Source organism: Rhinolophus hipposideros (genome assembly GCF_964194185.1).
Source record: "Rhinolophus hipposideros genome assembly, chromosome: 2".
Lineage (NCBI taxonomy): Eukaryota > Metazoa > Chordata > Mammalia > Chiroptera > Rhinolophidae > Rhinolophus > Rhinolophus hipposideros.
The window spans coordinates 98,548,899-98,561,393 of NC_138048.1; the positions used below are offsets into that span (position 1 = coordinate 98,548,899).

A 12,495-nucleotide genomic window follows, 5' to 3' on the forward strand; every position below is an offset into this window, starting at 1 on the left:
GTTGTTTTTTTGTTTTTTTTCCCCATAAAAGTTTTCTTCCACACGATATATCTGAGGGAGAAATTAAGCAGCCTGGAAGATTGCAATGTGATCTGTAAGGTATTAAGTTGAAATTTGTTCTACAACAGTTAAATACTGAAATAGGCACTCACTGAATCATTTGGGGGAAAAATGTCAATTTTTAAAGATCTCAGTCTATAAATGTCAAAATAGGCCCCAGTGATGGGACAAAAATGGTATTCGCTCAATGAGTGCAAAACTTTAGCCTCTTGTTATGGGTGTTGAAGTGATTACTGAGAACATATACCTTTCATGACCAGACGGAAGCCAGAATATTATTTTTCTCTGTCTTCCAAAGTCCTCATTTCCACAGCCAAAATAAGAACAGTGAGGTTACAATACCCATCGCAAAGCTTCTGTGGAAGCCTTGATTGTCTATGACCACAGCTTACTGTCTACACAGGAATGAATTCAGGTGGCAATAAAAGCTGACTTACTTGGACTCTATCATCACTCTGCACAGTGACTTCACAAATCTTCAGAAGTGGGGCTGGCAAAGCCCGCAGCCTTTACATCTCAAATGGCATTGGAGCCACCCAAACCCTTTAATATTCCCTTGATTCCAGGAAGGGAAGGCCTTCTTACATGTTAATATGTTTTAATTTAGTATTCCTTTAATCAGCCTGGTGCCTATTAGAGGTAATTTTTCGATCCTCAAAGCATTGGCTTTTATCTGACTCCGGTTAAGATTCCCATAAACTCACCCCACGACATGAGGTAATATCCCAACTATATTTTGCGAAGATTATTTTGGTTCACTAATTATACATGACTGTTTCTGACATTCTCTTTAAGAAGATGTTTTAAGTAAACTTCATGATGTGTCCACCATATTTCAAACCAACCCCTCTTACAGGGTTAACCACTTCAACTCAGTCCCTGTGACATGCTCTTCTCTCAACTTGGCAATAATAATGGTAAAAATAGTAAGCGTTTATTCATACTTACTATGTAGTATAAACTTTAAATGTATTAATTCATTTAATACAATCATCTCGAGAGGTAAATACTATTATCACCCTCATTTCACAAATGGCTTAGAGAGCTGAAGTAATAACATACCCCAAAGTATCACAGCTTTCAAGTGTGCAAGCTGAATTTGAACTTAGGTAAGCAGACTCAAGAATTTTCCACTTGCCTGCACTGCTGATTTAGAGAACTTTCCAAGAGGGGAATAAGGTAGACACTTCTTTTTGATGTTTCTACAACACATTTATATCAACTAAAAGCTTGGGGCATAATTTTTATAGAGGTGATTGATCTTTGCTGACTTCTCATCCATTTCCTTTTGGTCTCTGCCCATCACCCCTGACAGATCTATTCTTAGGACCTCACTTGCCACATGCTCCCTCCCGGGTTCCAGGTCTCTCACTGTGTCACTCCACATGATCCTGTCCTCTTGACACTACATGTTGTGCTCCAGATTTGTCTCTTCATTATTTTTTCCTCTCAACATTTGTGTGTCTAGTGTGTCAGGAAGAGGTTATGAGTAATTTACAGCCTGTCCGCTTCTCAAAACCCAGGAAATAAATTTTATCACGTGTCATAACCCTAAATGTTAAGTGGTGATTTGATTTGATTTGATTTGATATAGGGGAATTTTCATCATCTATAGAAAACTGTAGGGATTCTTTGGCAGGAATGCCCATCAGGGTTCTCCAGATAAACTAAACCAATAGTACACACAAACACACACACACACACACACTCATTTTTTCTCTCTCTCTCTCACATATATATGTATATGAAAGAATATATATATGCACACATATGTATATATATATATATATATATATATATTCACATTCTCATTTGTGAAATGAGGGTGATATATATATGTATGAGAGAGAATGAATATATATAAATATATTATATATAATATATCACTATATATATAGTATATCACTATACTATATATATCACTATATATATATCACTATATATATATATATATATATATATATATATATATATATATAGTGATGATGGCTTACTAACTTTTTCCTTTAACTGCTCACTTGCTTATTAAATAGGGCTGTCCTAACATCTCCGAACAGAGCCTTGGAGTAAACTGGTGGAGTGAACTTGGGTTTGGGCCTCTTCATATGGTACAAACAATTGTTGAGATGGGGGTTCTAATAATTCATTGTACCTACAAAGTTCATTTACAGTCTGTCTAGGAAGAAACCTGGTGTTCCAAATAAGCTGTTTAATTTTTTTTAGAAAACTATTTCAGTTATTATTTTAACATAAATTATAGCATAAAAATATAACTTATGGTAGGAACATATCAAGTTTAATAGCCATCTACTAATCCAGCCACGAGTAAAGTAAGAAAGTAAGACATTATGCTATATGAATCTGTAATGAATTTCAGCAGAGATGCATTGAGTTGAGTAATTCTAGATTTCACTGGAGGAACTCACTGTTGAGTATAGGAGAAAGATAAGCAAACATCACATTATATAATAAGTGTGGTTGTGGAAAAAAGACAACATGAAAAAAGAACATATAGTTGAGCACAGGTTGGCTTTTTTCTTTCTTTTTTTCCTGAAACATGGTGTCACACTAGTTTTCATATGCTAAGCCTTATAGGATAAGGAGGTGTTTCTATAAAATGAAATAGAGAAAAAAAAAGTTATAGAGAGATAAAAGGATTAAGGTAACAATAATAGCAGTTAAAGTTAATGCCTATTATTTACATAGTATCTGGCCATTCTTTTGTGCTTTGCAAACATTAGCTCATTTAATCCTCACTATATTACACAAAAAGATTAAAAGATCTTCACTTTGCAGTTAACAAAATGAGATTTAAGGTGGTAAAATAAATTGTCCCAAATCATGCATTTAATCAGCAGTTGAGCTGCTATTGCAACCAAAACATCTGACTTCAAACTCTGGGTTACTAACCAATAAAATGGACATGAAGGAGAGTGGCACTTTAAAATATGAATGTAGTAAAGACTGAATTAGAAAGACCCATAATAGAGTATCTTTTGATAAGATGAAAAGACTTGAAATAGAGGAGTATGGGTGATAAAGAAGATGGGATGTCTTTGAGGAAGATTTAAATGGCAGAATTAAAGGTAACTAGTAATTAACTAATGAGGAGAGGAGACAAATGAAGAATTATTTTTTGACTGATTTTTCAATCTTGGAATACTAAGTGGTTGGAAATGCCAGATGAAGTTCAGGAAGGAGAAAGGATACAAGTGTGAGAAGAAAAATCTATTGATCAGAACATGTTGAGATTCAGTTGCCTACAGAGACACATTTAGAAACACTCTTCAAACAGAAAACTATCAGGAGGAAGGCCATATTGGGAGGCATGCTGTACTGTGTAAAAAAAAATATATAGATATAGATATAGATGTAGAGATCCAGTTTAATTTAAATTTCAGATAAGTGAAATGCTTTTCAGTATAAACTATTTTACATATTCTCATTTTAAAAACGTATTTTTTGTCTTATATTCAAATTTCATAAGTTGTCCGGTATTTGACCTGAAATCTCTACAGACTGGAGATGTAAATTTGAGAGACATCAACTTACAGAAAGAAGAATGGCTTGAGTAGATGGCATTACCTAAGAAAAAGAAGTTCCAAAAGCAGAGTCTAGACAGTGGGGTCTATGATAGAATGCATAGCTTTGGCCCTTTCCTAATTTTCTTTCGTTGCCTTACAACTCTGTAGTGTTCTCCCGCTCTGACTCCTGGCTCAGCCATATAACATGCTTTGACCAGTAAAACAAGGTAGAATTTATTGTGTGCCTGTTCTCGTTATGGGTGTCCAATATCCTTGCAGGTATCTATTTCATTCTCATACCTCTGCCATCTCCATGAGAACACATCTGGTTTCGACTATTGGCAAGTGAGAAACATGGAATAGAGCCTAGTCACCCACTTACCTAAGCCAACAGTCAGTCAACTTCGGTCTGTTAGTGAACCCAGCAAAGCCGTTTTACTCCCCTCAGCAATTGAATGGGTAAGCATTATTGTTGTATAGCACTGAGGTTTATGGTTGCTTGGTACGCAGCAATGTAACAGAAGCATTCATGTAGCATTCTGACAACCATCTTGATTACATGTGCTCAGGTATATGAATGTATACTTAGATTGAAAACTCTTCACTTTTTAATTTATCATTGGTTATTATTATTTCACAACTCACTAATGTAGGATTTGGAATAGGAATTTAAGCTTTCCAAACTGCAATTTTCTCATTCATTCACTGCAATACCAGTACCTGTCTCTTAAATTCTGAAGTGTAGCTGTGATGATGTATGTCAAGCAAAGTATGTATGTAATAAATATATTATTATTAGCTATACTGAAGTTGGCTTATAGTTATACTTTTATACCAAGCAGAGGGCCTAGCGTATCATACATAAATATCTACGAAAAAGATTAATATGACATTTAAAATAAAAATAAATGCTTATTTTTTCATTAATAGAATCATTTAATTAAAAGGGCTGTTAATTTAATGGAGAATCTGGGGTATAAATAAATAATAGATTGGTGCTATCATAAATTTATTCAGTACGTATTCTATGAAATACTTCCTGGGGATCAGGCATTGCCTTAGGCACTGAGGAAACATTAGTAAGTAAAACAGATTAAGTCCCTGTCCATATGGAGTTTACAATCCCTGGGGAAGACACATAATATGTGCGTAAACAATTAAATATGTAACACTCATTGGTGGTAAGTGCTATGAGAGAAAAAAAAGCTATGTAAGGGACTAGATGCCAATGGGATAGTCAGGAAGTGGCATTTGTACATGGTGCTGTCAGATGCTTTGTGGAATAAGGCAAGGCACCCCAACATAAATGATAGGTTGACTTTTGAAGATAAGTAGGAGCTCATCATAAAAGTGAAGAGCATATCATCTGAGGTGAGAAAGGAGCTAGTATAAAGGCAAATATTTCGGAAAGATTATGGATTATTTAGGTAATTACACTTATTAAATAAGTTAGTGTTTACTGAGCTTCATGTCTGGTGGACCAACTTTATGGACATACTCTTTGGCAAAGTTATTTTTTAACTGAATTCTATTTTATTTCTTTCCGTATCAGAATACTGAGAGTTGTATAATTTTCTCAATAATAGCAGCATATGTGTCACCCCAAGAAGACACATAGGGAGCCATTTTAAACACAGAACTTTTAAACTAAGGAACTAAAAGATGATGGAGGCTTTGAGTCCTGGAAACCAGTTAAGAATAGATGAGAAGGTATAGCCATAGGCCCAGTGACAGATGATGACTATAGTCATTAAAAAATGAGAGAATATTTATAAGGAGATAGCACAAAACGGTTATATTTTTGGATATGTTATTGGATATAGAAATGACAGGAGAGACATGGAAAGCCTTTCCAAATTAAGACCTGTGTGATTTTATGGATTATGGTGCCATTATCAACCAATGGGACGATAGAATCCATATGGTTTGTATAGTCCATAGCAAGGAGCTTGGCAGAAACATAATTAAATATATAACAGTATTAAGCCTCAGAATCTCCAAGTTCATTGCTAGAGTCATAGATAAATCCATAGCTTCACCCTAGTCCTCCAAACTTTGGAGATCAGCAATTATACTTGTTCGATAGATGATAGACAGATAGATGATAGATACATACATACATACACACACATTTAAAATTAAACAAAAATTATTCTTCAGACTTGGGAAGTTGATCAGTTACACATATATGATAAAATATTCACTAAACTGTCCTTTCATAACAATAGAGCATTTTTGATTGTTTAAAGAGTTTTTATATTGATTTTCATCAGTAGATTCCTTGTGACCAATTTGAGCTCAGTAATGAGATGTGATTATAATTATTATGTCCCTAAAACCCTTTTACTATTATGTCCCTAAAAGTAAAAGAATTTTTACTTTTGCACCCATGTTTCAAGAAATTATTCTCCCTCCAATTTTAGCCTTTAACATTAATACTGGGTCCTAAATTATGCAATTTTTATTCAACAACATACCAGGGGTACACTTAACATTACTATGCCTTCATCAAAGTCAAGACCTATATCTTTAATTAGGAGATTTCTCCCCTACTTCCATTAAAAAGAAATATATGTTCCAATGTCTTACTGATATAATAAACATAAAATTCTCCCAACAGAATTATTTAGTGACCAAAAATTAGAAATATGTTTTATGTTCCAACTTCCAATTCTTTAACTATCAAACTAAGAACATAAACATAACTTTTACAATATGCTTCTAAAAGCCATGACATTCAGGAGAATAACTAATTATATTTGGGCACAAGTCAATTTTAGTAGCTTCTGGACAGTTCAGATCAAAAATACAGAAGACCTTCAAATAAAACCAAATTTAAACTTAATATACATGGTATACGTGGTTGTACTTAGTAGGTGTACTGTCTGGAGAAAATTATTTTGAATAATCACATATTATATATTCCAAGTAATGGTGATCTGAAAGATGCACAAAATAATTTCTATATGTTTATCAGGGCAAGCTATAAATACTACAAGTTGTATATATACTTATAGCACATGTAAATGAACAAATCAGTTCACATATTATTAAATTTTAGACAGTGAAAACTAAAAACAAATAAAATAAAAGTTATAAATCATATAGAATAGTAACTATAGTCACCCTACAGGGATTATTCTACTGAACTTTTCGGTTAACGTGTAAAATAACAATCTGAAGAACTATTCTATTATATCCCAGGGATTTAGAACATACCAAACTCTAGATTTCAAAACCACCCTAGCAAGATTAAAAGCTGTGAAGGGGATTTGCTGGAGATTCTTTGAATTGATGCCTTCCAGTTTAAGAGCACTTGGATATATCATCCTTAAGTCTGGCTCTCATATCATCCTTACAAAAATCATGTCAGGAATATTCCATGTAAGTGCCTGGGCCCTTGGTCTATAAATTCTCTTTTATTTGATTTTATTTTTCTCTTGCTTCCCTTGTTCGCTTTTCTCATGTGAAATCAAAACTATAGTATAGGTAAAGAGGTAACAGTTTTTCTCTAGGAAATTGTTTATACAGTAATGTTTCTGCTTTAGGTTTATAGAAGGATAAAAAGAATTTCTCAAGAGATAAGTAGTCGGGGACCAAGTATGAATTTAAGTGAATTCAGACATGTCTGATCATGTCAGACAAACTAGTGAGACAGGTTGCTCTGATACTATAAAAGTTGGCTAAGAAACCTTCTATAGGACGATTTATTCTGTGTTCATTGCTGATGTTCCAAGAGGCTTGTTTCAAGTAGTGAACCAGTGAAACAAGCCGAAAAGAAAGTCCCTTTGGAAAAATTGAGGAATTTCTGGGAGATAATAAATTTTTATGAAAGAGTCAGTTTCCTTGACCTTGACTATTGACAGCCATCAGAGACTCCTATCAATAAAGCATCTTGTGTTACTAAGGTTTGACTTTGTACCTTCATCTATTCATGAGATCTATAGAATATTAAGAGCCCTCTGATGAAGTGTAAAAAGAGATCAGAAAAGACTCCCCACCCTATTACCCATAATACACTGTACCACTGGGTTCCTTGTCATGGTAGTGGTAGGTGGATCAGCTCTCTGAGGGACTGTGGCCAACATAGATGCCAACAATAGAGTGCAGTCCCTGCCCAGGAAATGAGTGATGCTTCTCAATATCCTCTACTTCAAGACAAAGGTTGTAAGAAAGCAAAGGCACATCTGGCTGGAGCAGTGGTCCCAAGAAGATGTTCAGTGGGGAAACGGATAAATAAGAGAAGTATAGAGGTTATTTTGGACAATGAAAATACCCTGCATATCATAATGATGGATGCACATCAGTATATATTTTTCCAAACCCACAGAATGTACAACACCATGAATGAACCCTCAGGTAAACTATGAACTTTGGGTAATGATGTATCAATGTAGGTTCATCAGTTGTCCCAAGTCTACTGCTCTGGTGGGTGACAGTGAGGAAGGCTGTGCATGTGGGGAAGGATAGGGATCATGGGAAATCTCAGGACCTTCCTTTCAATTTTTCTGTGAACCTAAAACTGCTCTAAAGAGAAGATATTTAACAAACATCACTGTGACACACAAGCATGCACTTGAATGTAATATGAGAACGACAAAATCTTTAGTAATTCCAGCAACACTTGAGGGACATTTGAGAGGCTGATACACTAAGTGAGTGGACAGGGGCCACTTATTTTCATTTGGTGTTAATATGACATCAAAGCTTGTATAATGTGGTGAACTAGAAATATGTTCTCAAGCTTGTATAATGTGGTGAACTAGAAATATTTGCATTATACTATACCACATAGCCACAGACCTCATTGCTTCCTAAGTAAATTTTTTATATTAGTTGCAAACTAAGACGTTAAAATAATAAAAATAGAAACATGACAACAAGCCAATATATTTACATTGTAAGTAATCAATTATTAGACAAAAGCAAAATATAAGTTTTCTCTCTGGTCTTGCTAGAAAGATAACATCATGGTAATGCATGGTGGCCAGAAGAGTAGGCCCAAATGACGAGATCAAACTAAAATGGTTATACATATTAAATATGCATGGGTTTAAATATAGATGATGGGTTTCTAGCTAAAAAGTCACCAAATATTCACAGAAGGAGTTTATCCATTTATAAATAGCTATCAACTTATCCTGGGGAAAATAGGATGGATGTTTTGGGAATGAAATAAACAAGATAAGACCAAACGTATTTGGAGATTTTCCAAATGCATCCACTTCAAGTAATTTTTTATTTGAAGCCAGAGAATCCATATCCTCCATAGCACCATGGGCGACAGCAGCCAGATCCGTAGGCTTCATAGCCATATCCATATCCCAGTCTGTGGAAACTGCCACATCCACAGCCAGAGCCAGAGCCCAGGCCACATACTTGAGTTAAATGAACCCCCCAACACACACAAAAAGAAGGCCATATTTTCTACATCAAATTAGGTCATTTATTAGGTATTCAGCATAAATCATTTGTTACTGCCCAAGTTGATGATGCCAGGAGACATGATACAGATAACGTTTAATTCTCAGAAATTCCGAGAGTTCTTTTGATAAAAGGCCTAGGGTAAATCAGTCCACTGACTGAAGAATGTTTTGGCAAATCCACTCATGGTAACGGATGTCAGGTTACGAGAGAAGTTTAGTAGAAGCCAGAGAATCCGTATCTTCCATAGGACCACGGGCGGCCCCAGCCGTATCCGTAGCCTCCATAATAGGAGGGGCGGCCCCAGCCATAGCCGTAGCCTCCATAGCCGTAGCCCAGGCCGCCGAAGCCGCCATAGCCGTAGCCCAGGCCTCCGTAGTAGCTGCCGTAGTAGCTCATGGTGTCAGTGGTGGTAGTGCTTTGCTGTTCAAGGCAAGATCCTGAGTGTGAATGTCAGCATGTGTAGGACATGCTTATATACCCTGAGCAGAGCATGTGATAAAACATGTGCCGCTCCTCTGGTGTCATTCCATGAATTATACTTGCCTGAGACAACTCATTAAATCTATGGTCCCCTGACCACAATCATTAAGAATGTCAGAACTGGCTTCGCTACCTACTTAGGTTGTTCCTGAGCTTGTTGCTTTAATTTAGTTAGAAGCAATTGCTGTTTCTTCAAATTGCTATTTCTTATAGATGTAACAAACCTTAAATCAAGTTCTTTATTACCAGCCACTTTACATCAGTTTCATTAAATATTACTGAATTTCTAATCAAATATCTTTTCATTTTGGGGAACTGTTATCATTATCTATTCCAGGCGTTTTGAGGAATTGTTACAATTGATACTACCAAATATCAAAAAACAATCAAAGTCAAAACTCTTAAATTTATCAAAAAGCACACACTTTGCATCATGAGAAGCAAAGGATGCACCTCTCTTCAGAAAAACAAAAACATATCAAGTCAAGAACTACTTTGTTCACCGTACACCAGAAAACCACAACAAACGCTCACCTGATTTCTAGAGAGTCAGAACTCTTACCATAAACAATTGATAGATTTATTTTTGACTTTACACACTGGCATACTTTTTTTGATTTAGAAAATATAGCACAATTGGAGTCAGAAGTGGAGAGACGATGGCAGTGACCAAAAATCCATCTTGCAGGAAGCTTTTCCACATTGCTCTTTTTTATGTCCTCAGCCCTTTCTCCAAAATAAGTTCTAGCTTCCAGCTACCACAAATGCAGAACATATTTGCTTCCATACACCATTTTTCCCTCTTTCCCTACCCTTCACCATTTATCCATGTATCTTATGTCGTTTTCAAATTGCATTTCAAACAGCACCCAGCTTCCTTCCTCCATGATTTATTAACTGCATCCAGGTAAAAATGTGAAATGGGTAAATGGTTTTTGCTCCAACCTACATATTCAAGTCAATACTACACTGCTTCCATCACCAATCTCCATAGTCAATGTATGTTTGCCCCTGTCTTCTCTGCCTAATCTTTGGCCATGTTTTGTCTTCGGGCAATTTTTAACTAAACCTTTCCTAAAATGTCATCAGACCTTTCTAAAATATTGATAATGTTGTTACTTGCTTAAAACTCCTAAAATTATCTGAAAATTTTAAAAGACATGTACAACCTGGAATAATTCAGAAATTATCTAAATGTATGACACAAATGTGAAAAAGACAATTAAAAAAATACTCTTTGGAGACATTTGGCCTGGTATTCACAGAGTCCCTCACCTGAGCCCAGGGAGTTACTCACCAACACCCAAAGCTAATCCCACACCTGATAAGCCCAATGCAATGTGCCCATATCTTGAAATTTAGGACTGAAAATAGTTGTTTTAGATGACGATGCCCATATGATCACATATATTTGTGTGTGTGTTCACTGACTTGACTGAGTAGTCTAAATAAAACCTAGCATTCAGTTTGAACTAAACAATATATTTTGAAAAAAATTATATGACTTTAGTAACCTTAATAAAATAAGGACCATGTATATCACAATCTGAGCAACTGATTGGCTATTCTAGGAAATGTTTGAAGGCTGACCTAAGTTCCAACAGGCTTTCTGGGTTAAGAGTAGCATTTAAACCAATATTAGCTTTTCATCCATGCAACTCCAACCTAACTTCATTTTATTTTTATTTCTCATTTCAGAAAACCTATCAATCGATAAAATGAATTATTTTCATTTTTAATGAATCATTTACAATTATAAATAAATTACATCACATTAAGACTTTCACACTCTTTTTGTGTAGCTCTGTCAGAGTATGTGACCATGATTAAGGGCTAGTTTTTGTTTTTAATGCATAAGACTCTCTCTACTTTATATATAGAAACAATGTGGGACACAAATAAAAAAACTTCAATAACACAATAAACAAAATTGTTTTCAAAGAAGAAAACATATGACTACGATATGCATAATTTATAAATGTCCTTTAGCTATAAAAACAAGAAAAAATCAGTGAAAAATATGGGACAAATTTGTATGCTTTTTTTTTTTATATGCAGAAGTAAAAAAGTCACATTGGAAATTTCTTTGGGGAAGGGGATTATTTTTCTGTCTATTCAGTGGACCAAGAATACATATCGTTTTTTCATTTTTTTTAATCAAGGTTTATCTCATGACCCAAGTTTCTATTCATGTTGAGGGATAGAGGAGTAAAAACAGTTTTAACATTTTCCATGGAAGAACTCTTTTTGTTATAAATTAGAAACATTTTCTCTCACCTCAGATACCAATCAATACAATCCTAAATAGAATAAAATTATAATATTGATTATACTAAGAATGTCAACAGCAGTAATAATTATATTCATTTCTGTTTGTCAGCCCCATGGAACCTGTCCCTGGAGACATTAGCCAAATGAGAGGAAAATAGAAATCCTGTTCTACTGGATCAAATGACAGCTACCCTTCAATAGAGTTAATTGGCTCTGTATCCCTTGCTCAGCCTACTGTGATGTTATGTATATACATTAGCCTCTAGAAGCTTTGATTGAAAGAAGAGTTCTGGATAGTTGTTTTTATTCAGTATTGTTTTGGTTTTGTTTGTTTGTTGTTTTGACCTAGAGTTGAGTTATAACATTGCTTATTATCTAGTTATATTCAAAAGCAGATAAACTAAAAATTGGTAAGTATAATTCTTGTTATCAAAACAGTAAAAATGTTAGAAAAACATAGGTGTTAACCTAAGTAAAGGGACCAATCTCCATTTAATCAGTTGTGACAATTTAGCTCTTCTTATGACCAGGAACAGAACTTACAAAGTGGTTTATGTGATGACAACATTCAAAGAGAAAAGCAGCATAGTATAGTTGAATACCTGGGACTCAGGAGAGCATGGTTTTGACCCTACTCTTGACTAATTATCAGGGAAAAACCCATAATCTGAGTTTTCCGTTTTCCTGCCTGTAAGAGCATGGGACAGCATTACAAAGGTTTTTTTTTTGTTTG

The 12,495-nt window shown here is 34.9% G+C and overlaps 1 protein-coding gene across 1 annotated transcript; it reads right to left on the reverse strand.

The window, feature by feature from the left end:
* Positions 1-9,224: 9,224 nt before the first annotated feature.
* LOC308505445 (uncharacterized protein) lies at positions 9,225-9,407 on the reverse strand (the record flags this gene model as incomplete). Its single annotated transcript, XM_081067663.1, has 1 exon — positions 9,225-9,407. One exon carries the CDS (start codon positions 9,405-9,407, stop codon positions 9,225-9,227), a length of 183 nt encoding a protein of 60 aa, XP_080923789.1.
* Positions 9,408-12,495: the final 3,088 nt, after the last annotated feature.